Source organism: Mobula birostris, chromosome 4 (assembly GCF_030028105.1).
Source record: "Mobula birostris isolate sMobBir1 chromosome 4, sMobBir1.hap1, whole genome shotgun sequence".
Classification (NCBI taxonomy): domain Eukaryota; kingdom Metazoa; phylum Chordata; class Chondrichthyes; order Myliobatiformes; family Myliobatidae; genus Mobula; species Mobula birostris.
Window position 1 is genome coordinate 206,648,051 of NC_092373.1, and position 14,315 is coordinate 206,662,365.

A 14,315-nucleotide genomic window follows, 5' to 3' on the forward strand; every position below is an offset into this window, starting at 1 on the left:
CCGAGGTGTAAATGGTGAAGAGAAAGGGAGACAAAACAGTCCCCTGTGGAGCCCCAGTGCTGCTGATCACTCTGTCGGACACACAGTGTTGCAAGCACACGTACTGTGGTCTGCCAGTCAGGTAATCAAGAATCCATGACACCAGGGAAGCATCCACCTGCATCGCTGTCAGCTTCTCCCCCAGCAGAGCAGGGCGGATGGTGTTGAACGCACTGGAGAAGTCAAAAAACATGACCCTCACAGTGCTCGCTGGCTTGTCCAGGTGGGTGTAGACACGGTTCGGCAGGTAGATGATGGCATCCTCAACTCCTAGTCGTGGCTGGTAGGTGAACTGGAGGGGATCTAAGTGTGGCCTGACCATAGGCCGGAGCAGCTCCAGAACAAGTCTCTCCAGGGTCTTCATGATGTGGGAGGTCAATGCCACCGGTCTGTAGTCATTGAGGCCGCTGGGGCGCGGCGTCTTCGGCACAGGGACGAGGCAGGACGTCTTCCACAGTACAGGAACCCTCCGGAACCTCAGGCTCAGGTTGAATACATGGCGAAGTTATGGAGGACACATTTCGCTTTTACGAAAAAAGATGCTCGCTTTAAATTTGTTTACCCCGAGAAAGACTACAATGACCATGGTCATGGCTTCATGGTCATTGTAGTCTTTTTCGGGGTAAACAAGTTTAAAGCGAGCGTCTTTTTTCGTAAAAGCGAAATGTGTCCTCCATAATTTCGGAGTTCTGTAAAGCTTTACGGAAAGCATTGCAGCCAGAGTTCCTTCCCTGCCCTTCAGTTGCCCAATGGGAAGCTATTGCAGCGTAGGAGGAAATGCGATGCGACCAAGCGGACCAATCACAGTTGTTGCGGTCTGCGTCGCTGCGACGCGCAGTTACATTTTGGGAGAGATGCGTGTCAGGCTACGGCGTAGGGATCCGCTCTGTGTAGGGTTCACGGCGACGCCATACTTACGGTATCGAGTTGACGCAGAAGTATAAATCAGCCTTTAATTTCATGCGAGTTTAGCCGGATTTTGCGAAGCCAATCGCGCCCCAAAAGACTGGGCCCCCTGCCCTTAGCTATCACTAGTCTGGCTTCAGCCTTCTGACCCCTGGCTGAAATGTCCACATATAACACCCCTACATGAGGTATGGGCTGCCCCGTATAGGTCCTGAATTTGAGCTTTGACGGTCTAATGGGAGGCAGGTTGGACCCCATGTCCTCCTGTAGGTCTCCTCACTAATGACCGATGCAGTAGCCCCTGAATCAATCTCAAACTTAATGTCCTTTCCCCTGACAGTGACTGTGGCATAATATGGTTCAGGTGGTTCCTCATCTGTTTCCACCGCAAACATGTTGTAGGCACACGCTGCCTCTTCATCTGCTTCTTCTAGATGGTGTGTGGCTGCCTGAGCTTGTCGAGCTTTCCCCTGCCCAGGCTTAATCTTACCCTTTGAACTTCTGCACTTTTTAGCTAAATGTCCCTTTTTGCTACAAGCATGGCAGACAGTGTCTTTGAATTTGCATAGTGTGTCCCTCCACACCGGAAACATGCCACCAGCTTTGCCTGTTTACCAGACTCCCTCCTGACTTGGTGCACTGCCACTGACTGCGACCCCCCCCATGTCCTTTCTGGATATCCTTGACATTATTAGCAGCCATCTCCATGCCTTGGGCAATCTCTAAGGTTTCTTGAAAGTCAACAGTGGGGTTTCCCCTAACAGGTGCTGTTGTATGCTGTCATTATTAATGCTGCATACCAATTGATCACGGAGCATGCATCCAACACCGCTCCGAAATCACAATACTCCGACAGCTGCTGAAGCTCGGCCATGAAATTGGCGACAGACTGACCTGGCTTCCTGAAAGGGCTGTGAAACTTACACCCTTGGACTATGACAGAAGGTTTCGGATTGTAGTGGTTCCCCACGAGCTTGACCAGTTCGTCATATGGAATGTCCCCTGGTTTCCGCGGTGTGGCTAAATTCCCTATTAGCGTGTAAGTCTTTGCCCCACACACACTCAGGAGAATAGAGTGCTTCTTAGCCTCCTCAGTAATTCCATTAGCACAGAAAAAGTGTCCCAACCTTTCCTTGTAGTCCAGCCAGTCCTCCGTAACCTCCACAAATTCAACGATAGTCCCAAACGTAGCCATCTGAACGTGAGGCCCCTTATCGGCGCTGCTGCTCCCGTTCGAAATGCGCCGACATGTCCACAAAACCAGTTCACCTTGTCGCCAAAAATATGTGGCAACTTCTACTTTGAAAAAGGCACATTTGACAACTTCATGCCCAAAGAAACAACTTTATCTCGAACATCAAAACCGATATGTATATACAGAGGCTTTCACAATCCGTATGGCAGGGCAGGAACACTATATACAAAGCCCACCAGAGGTAAAAAGAACAGAAGTGAAACTCCCCCCCCATTATCCTAATTAGTACTAACTTACTTTCAATAATGCTCACATTACAACAGGAGGTAAGTTTTTTATTACGCAGAGAGTGGTGAGTGCGTGGAATGGGCTGCCGGCGACGGTGGTGGAGGTGGATATGAGAGGGTCTTTTAAGAGACTCTTGGGTAAGTACTTGGAGCTCAGAAAAATAGAGGGCTATGGGTAACCCTAGGTAACTTCTAAAGTAAATTCATGTTCGGCACAGCTTTGTAGTTGAAGGGCCTGTATTGTGCTGTAGGTTTTCTATGTTTCCAGCTCTAGCTTTTCTCTTTGGAACAAAGGAGGACGAGAGTTGACTTGATAGAGGTGTATAAAGTACAAGGCATAGATTGATTGGACAGTCAGAGACTTCTTCCCAGGGTAGAAATGGCTAATTCCAGGGGGCATCATTTTAGGATGATTTTAAGAAAGTATAGGGGGCAACACACATCAAAGTTGCTGGTGAACGCAGCAGGCCAGGCAGCATCTCTAGGAAGAGGTACAGTCGACGTTTCGGGCCGAGACCCTTCGTCAGGACTAACTGAAGGAAGAGTGAGTAAGGGATTTGAAATTTGGAGGAGGAGGAGGAGATCCAAAATGACAGGAGAAGACAGGAGGGGGAGGGATGGAGCCAAGAGCTGGACAGGTGATTGGCAAAAGGGATATGAGAGGATCATGGGACAGGAGGCCCAGGGAGAAGGAAAAGGAGGTGGTGGGGAAAAAGGCCAGAGGATGGGCAAGGGGTATAGTCAGAGGGACAGAGGGAGAAAAAGGAGAGAGAGAGAAAGAATGTGTGTATATAAATAAATAACGGATGGGGTACGAGGGGGAGGTGGGGCATTAGCAGAAGTTAGAGAGGTCAATGTTCATGCCATCAGGTTGGAGGCTACCCAGATGGAATATATTCCTCCAACCTGAGTGTGGCTTCATCTTTACAGTAGAGGAGGCCGTGGATAGACATGTCAGAATGGGAATGGGACATGGAATTAAAATGTGTGGCCACTGGGAGATCCTGCTTTCTCTGGCGGACAGAGCGTAGGTGTTCGGCGAAACGATCTCCCAGTCTGCGTCGGGTCTCGCCAATATATAGAAGGCCGCATTGGGAGCGCCGGACGCAGTATATCACCCCAGCCGACTCACAGGTGAAGTGTCGCCTCACCTGGAAGGACTGTCTGGGAAGAAGTGTAAGGGCATGTGTAGCACTTGTTCCGCTTACAAGGATAAGTGCCAGGAGGGAGATCGGGCCTCTTCCTGGAGATGCTGCCTGGCCTGCTGCATTCACCAGTAACTTTTATGTGTGTTGCTTGAAATTCCAGCATCTGCAGATTTCCTCGTGTTTGAGTTTTTAAAGTATAGGGGGCATTTGTTTTTTTTAACGGGGTGGTGGGTGTGTGAGATTCACTCCCAGATACACTGGGGATATTTTAAAAGGTTAAAATGTCAGGACAGAGTCATGTGCTGAGGGCATGTACTGTGCTGTAGTCTTCTATTGTCTGTGTTTCAATACAAACGTTTCAGACATTCAGTCACAAATCCTTTATAGTTGGCAATTTACTATTTTAAATTCAGGACTTTTTTGTACTCAGGTAAATGTCTTATTTGCATTTTGCTGTCTGTCTGATAATCCCAAAGATCAGTCGTGCTGGTATAAACACATGCCCTGAGGACAGAAGATAGAGAGAAGTGGTTAAAAGATGTTTATTGGGTTGGGGCAGGTTGATAGCGGTGGAATGTGGCTGCCTGCTGCAATAGAATACACAGTATATCATGATGGAAACCGGAATGCAGAGTTAAATTTCAAAATTTGCCGATGGTGTTGAAGTTGAAGGATTGGCAAACAGTGAGCCTGAAACCAAATAACTGTGACACGACATGGAGAGGAAAACAGAATAGGCAGGCAGGTGACAGAAGGAATTTGATAGTATGATTGAAGTGAAGTAATTTGGCAGGAGAATATATCGTGCTTGTCCGGCATACCCACCGATGACGAGCAGCCTGTGCAGGAGAGTTTCTAAAGTGGAAAAACCATTGCAATGGGGCAGTTCCACTCTCTCAACTTCGTAAGTCCAGGTCCCCTGCTACGGGTAGTCGCCACGTCTCCGGTTTTCCTTGGTTGCAGTGGGTGACCATGCCCTTGGCCCTCCACGCAGTGTTACAGGGTCTCACTGCAGATCCCATCTGCCTAGTCTGCCGGAGCCACCTTTGCACGCCAGGACAGGCCAGGACATACCCTACCTCACTGGGGTATGAGGGCTGCCAGCCACCCTCACCTGGTTTAGCCCACCTGTCGAAGCCACGTACCAGGATGTGGCTCGTGTTGTATGCAAACAGCTACTTGGAGCCAGGTAAGAGCTGAGTATTTGGTGAGGGTCAAAGGCGAGTGAGTTGCCCAGTAGTGCTACCCCTCTCTGGACACCCCGTACACCCCAGCAAGAGAATAACACAGGGAATAAAGGAATGTCTTCAATGGGCTGCTGGAACAAAGGGACACGGGATTCATATGCATGAGTAGCGGAGGAAGTTGAGAGACATATGGACAAGTGATCTATGGGATCTGGGGCTCATTAAACTACTTTATACTTTATTGTCTTCAAACAATTGATACTAGAACGTATAATCATCACAGCAATATTTGATTCTGCGCTTCGCACTCCCTGGAGTACAAATCAATAGTAAATATTAAAAATTTAAATTATAAATCATAAATAGAAAATAGAAAAGGGAAAGTAAGGTAGTGCAAAAAAAAACCGAGAGGCAGGTCTGGATATTTGGAGGGTACGGCCCAGATCTGGGTCAGGATCCGTTCAGCAGTCTTATCACAGTTGGAAAGAAGCTGTTCCCAAATCTAGCCGTACGAGTCTTCAAGCTCCTGAGTCTTCTCCCGGGGGGAAGAGGGACGAAATGTGTGTCGGCTGGGTGGGTCGTGTCCTTGATTATCCTAGCAGCACTGTTCTGACAACGTGCGGTGTAAAGTGAGTCCAAGGACGGAAGATTGGTTTGTGTGATGTGCTGCGCCATGTCCACGATCTTCTGCAGCTTCTTTCGGTCTTGGACAGGACAAATTCCATACCAGATTGTGATGCACCCTAGAAGAATGCTTTCTACGGTGCATCTGTAAAAATTAGTGAGGGTTTTAGGGGACAGGCCCTGAAACATTCCATGCAGTTCTGACCATCACACCTCAGGAAGTGGGGAAGTTCCTTGAGGACACAGAGAAAATTTTTCAGCATGGTTGCAGGGATGAAGGGTTATTTAAGAATCTAAGGTTTATCGAGTTAAAACGCACAGAAATAGGCTCTTTAGCTCAATAACCAAGCACCCACCTACGATAAAAATCCCATTTTATTTGCCCGACATTCCCACCAATGAAGAGCATAGACACAGGAGCAAATGAGGCCATTCATCCCATCGAGTCTGCTCCGCCATTCCATCACGGCTGTTTTATAATCCCTCTCAACATCATTCTCTTGCCTTCTCTCCTTAACCTTTGATGCCCCGACTAATCAACTCCTACCTTAGATGTAGCCAATGACTTGGCCTCCGCAGTTGTCTGTGGCAATGAATTCCACAGATTCACCACCCTCGGGCTAAAAAAGCTCCTCCTTTAGTTCTAAAGAGAATCCCTTTTATTCTGAGCCTGTGCCTTCTGGCCCTAGACTCCCCCTCTACTGGAAACATCCTCTCCACATCCACTCTATCCAGGCCTTTCCCCCAGATTTCTCAATTCACCCACACACCAAAGCCAGGAAGGTTTAGGTATGAAACAAACAAGAGAAAACCTGCAGATGCTGGAAATCCGAGCAGCACACAGAAAGTGCTGGAGGAACTCAGCAGGCCAGGCAGCATCTAGGAAAAGACTACAGTCGACGTTTTGGGCTGAGACCCTTCGGCAGGATTGGAGAAAAAATGCTGAGGAGTAGATTTAAAAGGTGGGAAGGGGGAGAGGAGAGAGAAGCACCAGATGACAGGTGAAATCTGGAGGGAGAGGGATGAAGTAAAGAGCTAGGAAATTGATTGGTGAAAGAGACAGGAAGCCATGGAAGGAAGAAAAGGGGGGAGGAGCACTAGAGGGAGACGGTGAGTGGGCAAGGAGATCAGGCGAGAGAGGGAAAAGGGAAGGGGAAATAGTGAGGGTGGGGTGGGGGCATTACCGGAAGTTTGAGAAATTGATGTTCATGCCATTAGCTTGCAGGCTACCCAAGTGGAATATAAGGTGTTGTTCCTCCAACCTAACTGAGCCTCATCACGACAGTGGAGGAAACCATGGATGGACATATGGGAATGGGAATGGGAAGTGAATTAAAATGGGTGGCCACTGGGAGATCCGGTTTGTTCTGGCTGACGTAGACGTAGGCGTAGGCTTAGGTATGGCAGACACAGACAAGCTGTTGCCAACTGTTAATGGGCAGAGATACAGGGGGGGAGATGGAAATAAGCTGGAGTGGGGGGAGAAAGGATGGACGATCATCTGGAGGAAATATGCCGGCAGTAGGACGGGGATAAAGTGGGGGAATAGGATGGACCAAGTACTGTACGGAGAGACATGAAGGATTTGATGTGATGTCAGTAGCCGTCTGTGACCACTGACCTGGATCCCAGAGGACAGACAAACCCCAGTGACGGTGAGTTTTGTTCTTGTGTTATAGTCTCCTCCTGCCGAGAGGGTTCCAGGTCTCACACTATGATTCGAACGGAACTCTGGTGACGGAGCAGGACCAGGAAATGGTGAGCAGTCTCCACAAGTTCTCATTGTGCAAATACATAATTCTACACAATGTGTTTTTAAATGTATTGAGTACAGATAAACCTGGCTCTTTCTGATTTTTACTCTGGGCGTACCTAGTGTCTACATTCCCAGTGAGCTCCAGATTCAAACATGTTGAAGGTCAGTTTCCTCTTCTCACACATGCCCACTCCTGTGCTCTGCTGTTAAAGCAGACCTTGTTTTACCAGAGGGCAGAATACTAACAACATAGAACATTTTTAAAATTTCTTTAGTGATAGAGTCATAGAACGCCACAACAGAGAAATAGGCCCTTTGGCCCATCTAGTCCATGCCAAACTATTGATTTGCCTCATCCCATCAGAGTCCTCCATCCCTCCCCCGTCCATGTACCTGTTCAAGTTTCTACTAAATGTTGAAACTGAACCTGAATCTGCTGGTTCCGTAGCAGCTAGTTTCACACTCTCACCACCCCCTGAGTGAAGAAGTCTCCCTCGCGCAGAACAGTAACGTGCTTTTCTGACCCAAGGAGCCTGCGACGCCCAAATTACGCCATGTGACCAATGAACCTATTACCCGGTACATCTTTGGAACTTGGGAGCAATCCGGAGCACCCGGAGGAAACCCACGTGGTCACAGGCAGCGGCGGGAACGGAACAGTTTGCCGGCACTGTAAAGTGTTCTGCTAACTGCTCCATTGCCGTGCCTGCCCACTGAAGGTAGGAGAGTGCAATGCAGGAACTGGTCCTCTGTACGCTGTGTCTATGCTGGCATGCTTCTGGAGAAAATATAAAGCAATCTCATTTGGTCTATAACCTCCAGTCACTGCCTATACAGGTCTGTCTAAATGCCTCTTAAACAGCACTATTGCATTCTGCTTCCACCCCCTTCCCACTTCAGCCACCCTCCACTCCCTGTGTAAAAACTCTCCACCGTCTCAACTTAAAACTATGCTCTCTCATAGTTGACATTTCTTCTGGGACAAACACTCTTATCTACCTCATCTATGCCTCCCATGGTTTTATGGCCTTTTAGAAGTCGCTCTGGCACATCAGCAAGAACAATTTCTAAGTTTGTCTTACAGGAAATACACTGCAATCCAGGCAACATGCTCGTAAACCTTTCTGCTACACTTTTCACTTACTTTCCATAGTGTAAACAACCACAGCTGCAAGTAACAAAGGTGCATAAGGGCCAATACCATCATGAAGGACCCCACCCACCCTGCTTATGGGCTGTTTGTCCCAGATCCATCAGGGAGGAGGCTACGTAGCATCCATACCAGGGCCACCAGACTCAATAGTTACTTTCCCCAGGCAGAAGGCAGATCAATACCTCCACATGTTTACCCATCCCACCACACCCCTGAACACCACTAATTTATCATTTCCTGTCACAGTTACCTCATGTACAGACATCCCAGTGTCTGGTGTCACTTTAGTATAGTCATAGTCATACTTTATTGATCCCGGGGGGAAATTGCTTTTCATTACAGATGCACCATAAATAATAAATAGTAATAACATCATAAATAGTTAAATAGTAATATGTAAATTATGCCAGGAAATAAGTCCAGGACCAGCCTATTGGCCCAGGGTGTCTGACCCTCCAAGGGAGGAGTTGTACAGTTTGATGGCCACAGGCAGGAATGACTTCCTAAGACGCTCTGTTGCATCTCGGTGGAATGAGTCTCTGGCTGAATGTACTCCTGTGCCCACCCAGTACATTATGTAGTGGATGGGAGACATTGTCCGAGATGGCATGCAACTTGGACAGCATCCTCTTTTCAGACACCACCGTCAGAGAGTCCAGTTCAATCCCCACAACATCACTGGCCTTACAAATGAGCTTGTTGATTCTGTTGGTGTCTGCTACCCTCAGCCTGCTGCCCCAGCACACAACAGCAAACATGATAGCACTGGCCATCACAGACTCATAGAACATCCTCAGCATCGTCTGGCAGATGTTAAAGGACCTCAGTCTCCTCAGGAAATAGAGACGGCTCTGACCCTTCTTGTAGACAGCCTCAGTGTTCTTAGACCAGTCCAGTTTATTGTCAATTCGTATCCCCAGGACATACATAATGGACATACATAAACTAGCTTGTATACACAGATTGATTGTATTTATATTTATTGTGTTCTTTATCTTATTGTGTGTTTTTTTGTGTTGTACTGGATCCAAAGTAGCAATAATTTTGTTTTCCTTTACACTTGTGTACTGGAAATACCATTAAACAATCTTGAATCTTGAAGCTTAGTTTCTTTTCCATAGTTGCTGCCTGGCCTGTTGAGTTCCTCCAACAGTTTGTGAAAAGGCAATTCTGGATTGGGTGTTGTGCAATAATGCAGATTTGATTAGGCAGGTTAACAAAAAGAAACTCTTAGAAGGCAATGATCGTGATGTGATAGACCTTACCCTGTGGTGTGAGAGGGAGAAGATGTATCAGTATTACAGTGGAGTAAAGGGAATTACAGAGGCGTGAGAGAGGAATTGGACAAAATTGATTGGCAGGGGGCATTGGAAGGGATGACAGCAAAACAGTAAACACAAAATACTCTGCAGATGCTGGGATCAAGGCAACACTCACAACACACTGGAGGAACTCAGCAGGTCGGGCAGCATCCGTGGAAATGATCAGTCAACTTTTCGGGCTGGAACCCCTTGTCAGGACTGTAGAGGGAAGAGGCAGAGGCCCTATAAAGAAGGTGGGGGGAGGGTGGGATGGAGAAAACCAGAGAAAATGAAACATGAAGGTAAGCAAGCCAATAAAATTCAAGGAGATACCAAGAGTTTTCTCAGATATGTAAAGAGTAGGTATTTATAAAGTGAATATCGGACCTCTGGAAAATGATGCTGATGAGGCAGTAATGTGGGGCAAAGAAATGGCAGACGAACTTAATAAGTATTTTGTATCCATCTTTGCTGTAGAAGACACTAGCAGTATGCCAGAAGTTTTTGAGTCAGGAGACAGAAGTGAGTGCATTTGCTATCCCTAAAGAGATGTATTGTGAGCAGCTTTGGGCCCCTTATCTGAGAAAAGCTGTGCTGGCATCGGAGGGGGTTGAGAGGAGCTTCCCGAGAATGATTGTGGGAATGGAAGGTTTAGCATATAAGGAGTGTTTGATGGCTCTATGTAGGCTGGAGATGAGAAAAGTAAGGGTGGGGGGAATCTTACCGAAACCTATCGAATTTCAAACAGCCTACGTAGAGTAGATGTTTCCTGTAGTGGGTGAGCCAGAGGGCATAGCATCAGAACAGAGTCGTAGTGATGGAACGGCAGACCAAAATTGATAGGTTGAATGGCCTAATGCTGCTCCTGTGTTTTAAGATCTAATGGCATTGAACCAACATGTTCACAACCAACAACAATGCAAAACAACGACGTGATGATTGGGTCAGTTCAATTAGCGTGCGCTCTCTCTCTCTCTCTCTTTCCCTCCCCCCCAATCTCCCCCTCTCTCTCCCCCTCTACCCCCTTCCCCCTCTCTCCCCCTCTCCCCCCTCCCCTCCCTCCTTCTCTCCCCCTCCTTCCCCTTCCCCATCTCTCCCCTTCTCCCCCTCCCTCCCCCTCTCTCCCCCCTCCCTCCCCCTTCTCCCCTCCCTCCCTCTCTCCCACCTCTTCCCCCTTCCCCCTCCTCTCTCCCACCTCTTCCCCTTCCCCCTCTCTCCCCCTCTCTTTCCCCCTCTCCCCTCCTCTCTCCCTCCTCTCTCTCTCTCCCCTCCTCTCCCCCCTCTCCCCCCCTCTCTCTCTCCCACCCTCTCCCCCCTCTCTCTCTCCCCCACTCTCTCTCTCTCTCTTTCTTTCTTCTCTCAATTCCTCCCTCTTGCCTTCCTACTTTATAATGTAAAGACATGACAATAAAGTCAGATGCCGGAGATCCGGAGCAATACACACAAAGAGCAAGCCGGCACCGTTAATTCCTGTTACACCACCAGCATTTAGGCCAGCAGTGAAGGTCCTCCATCTCTGGCAGTCTTCAGGGCTTCCTTCATCACATCAAGAGCTTCCTCTTGCTTTTCATCACCGTCAGTCATGCAAGTCCCGGGTGGCAACTCAGGAATACCATTGCATTCAAATGTAGAAGGATTCTTCATTGTTGTTTCTGGAACAATTTTATTTGACCAGTCTGGGTTTTTTTGCTTGAAGCTGAAACCCTGAAACTGGAGATCTGGTGGACCAGTCTCAGTCTGGCCTCTACCTTTGACCTGTTTGGCATGGGTGACCCACAAAGCCCTGACTCCAGCCAGCATAGCCCGCCAGGCCACTGAGGCATGCCTGCCTCCAAACCGCGACAAGGCTGTGGTCCTCTCGGAGCCAGGCAGCTTCGATGGAGGGAAATGAACAGTTGACGTTTTGGGCCAGACCCAGAAAGGGAGGGGGTAGAAATCAGAGGAAAAGAGTGGGGGGAGGGGAAGGAGCACAAGCTGGGTGGTGATAGGTGAAGCCAGGTGAGGGGTTGGTGACTGTGGCAAAGGGGGGTGGTGAGGTGAGGTGAGAACCTGAAAAGTGACAAGTGGAAGAAATAAAGGGCGGAAGAAAAAGCAAATTATTGCAATTCCGTCCTTTCCAACCCCGATGGTCTTGGCTCGGAACGTCAGTGCTCGATTGTACTCCAGAGATGCGTCCTGACCTGCTGAGTTGCTCCAGCGTTTTGTGTGCGCTATAGAGGCATTGCCGACAGATTCTTCCAAGCTGCTCTTGTATCACTTCCTTCCTTCGTTCCACTGTGTGAAATACTCAGTTCATTATAAATGACACGAGACGTCTGAGGTTTACCAAGCCAGAAAATTGTCAACTGAGCCTGTGACACATTTGAACCAGCCCGGAGAGGCAGGACTCTTCCACAGGCCGATCAAAGTGTTGACTTCTCAGATGGAGCGGATGCTTTCACAAAACCTTCTCTCCGCTCTGAAGTGGCTCCTGAGATTATCCAGGCGACGGTTGGGAGCCACAACACACAGACTGTCACAGGTCAGGTATGGCAATGACAAGCGGAGTGTGTCATCAGTAAAGCCCTTCACCAGAGAACCTGGACAATGAGGCCGTTAAACTACAGGTCCGGCACAAGAGTGATCATTTACATACTCCTCTGTACATGGTGGAGGATTACAAATACCCAGGGATATGAATTGACAATAAACTGGACTGGTCTAAGAACACTGAGGCTGTCTACAAGAAGGGTCAGAGCCGTCTCTATTTCCTGAGGAGACTGAGGTCCTTTAACATCTGCCGGATGATGCTGAGGATGTTCTACGAGTCTGTGGTGGCCAGTGCTATCATATTTGCTGTTGTGTGCTGGGGCAGCAGGCTGAGGGTAGCAGACACCAGCAGAATCAACAAACTCATTCATAAGGCCAGTGATGTTGTGGGGATGGAACTGGACTCTCTGACGGTGGTGTCTGAAAAGAGGATGCTGTCTAAGTTGCATGCCATCTTGGACAATGTCTCCCATCCACTACATAATGTACAGGGTGGGCACAGGAGTACATTCAGCCAGAGACATATTCCTCCGAGATGCAACACAGAGCGTCATAGGAAGTCATTCCTGCCTGTGGCCATCAAACTTTACAACTCCTCCCTTGGAGGGTCAGACATCCTGAGTCAATAGGCTGGTCCTGGACTTATTTCATAATTTACTGGCATAATTTACATATTACTATTTAACTATTTATGGTTCTATTACTATTTATTATTTATGGAGCAACTGTAATGAAAACCAATTTCCCTCTGGGATCAATAAAATATGACTATGACTATGACTATACATAACTATCATTCTCAGCACAGACTGACTATACACACTGACCCCACACGTATGGACTGTACTGACCCCACACGTACGGACTGTACTGACCCCACACGTACAGACTGTACTGACCCCACATGTACAGACTGTACGTACTGACCCCACACATACGGACTGTACTGACTCCACACATGTCGACTTTTTACTTACAGATCTCCCAGTGATGCCCCTCTCACCGCCCACCAGTAGTAATCATTAGCATCTTCGCCCTGTGACTTCCACCTCATATCCCCACCATCATAATCATCAGCTCTACCAGTAAATCCCCTTCACACCTTCACCATCAGTAATCATCTGCCGTACGTGACCCCCTTTCTCACCTCTGCCATCACTAATCATCAGCTTCTCCCAGTGAACTCTTTTGCACCTCAGACCATGACTAATCAGTATCTCCCAGTGATCCCCATCACACCCCCCACCAACTAATCATCAATACCTCCCGGTGACCCCCTTCAAACCCCAAATGTCACTAATCAGCAACCCCTGTGAATCTTCACCAACACTAGTCATTAACAACTCCAATGACCCCCCTCACACTCCCACTGTCATTTATCATCAATCACTCCCAGTGACCCCCCCCACACACCCACCATTAATCATCAACCTTTCCCAGTTACCGCCCTTCACAACCCCCACCCTCATTAATCATCAACATCTCCCAGTGACCCTCCTTCACAACACACACCATCACTAATCATCAACCACTCCCAGTGACCCCCCCACACACCCACCATCACTAACCATCATCTCCCAGTTACTGTCCTTCACAACCCCCACCCTCACTAATCATCAACATCTCCCAGTGACCCTCCTTCATACCCCCACCCTCACTAATCATCAACATCTCCCAGTGACCCTCCTTCATACCCCCACCATCACTAATCATCAACATCTCCCAGCGACCCTCCTTCATACCCCCACCATCACTAATCATCATCCAGTAGTTACCTCCTTCACAACCCCCACCATCACTAATCATCAACATCTCCCAGTGACCCTCCTTCATACCCCCACCATCACGAATCATCAACAACTCCCAGTGACCACCCTTCCCACTACCATCACTAATCATCAATATCTCCCAGATACCCCCCTTCACAACACACACCATCGCGAATCATCAACATCTCCCAGTGACCACACTTCACATCTCACCATCACTAATCTTCAACGTCTTCATCCAAAACCTCCCCCCTCACAGCCCCTACAATCAGCACATTATCATTTCCTGTCAGTCATTTTCTGTACAGACAATCCTGTGCCGAGCATAACTTGGGAATGCAATCAATCTGTGTTTATGGCCATCATACGTATTTATATTTATTGTATTCTTATTATTATTTTGTTCCTTATTGTGTTTTTT

At 48.1% G+C, this 14,315-nt stretch overlaps 1 protein-coding gene across 5 annotated transcripts in view; it reads left to right on the forward strand.

The window, feature by feature from the left end:
* The window catches only part of LOC140196911 (disintegrin and metalloproteinase domain-containing protein 12-like), a 212,993-nt gene that overhangs the window by 74,917 nt on the left and 123,761 nt on the right, over nucleotides 1-14,315 (forward strand). For all 5 annotated transcript variants that reach the window (XM_072256841.1, XM_072256844.1, XM_072256843.1 and 2 more), the window contains exon 4: nucleotides 7,066-7,144. In XM_072256841.1, coding sequence (XP_072112942.1) covers nucleotides 7,066-7,144 — 79 coding nt within the window. The remainder of the gene's footprint in view (nucleotides 1-7,065; nucleotides 7,145-14,315) is intronic.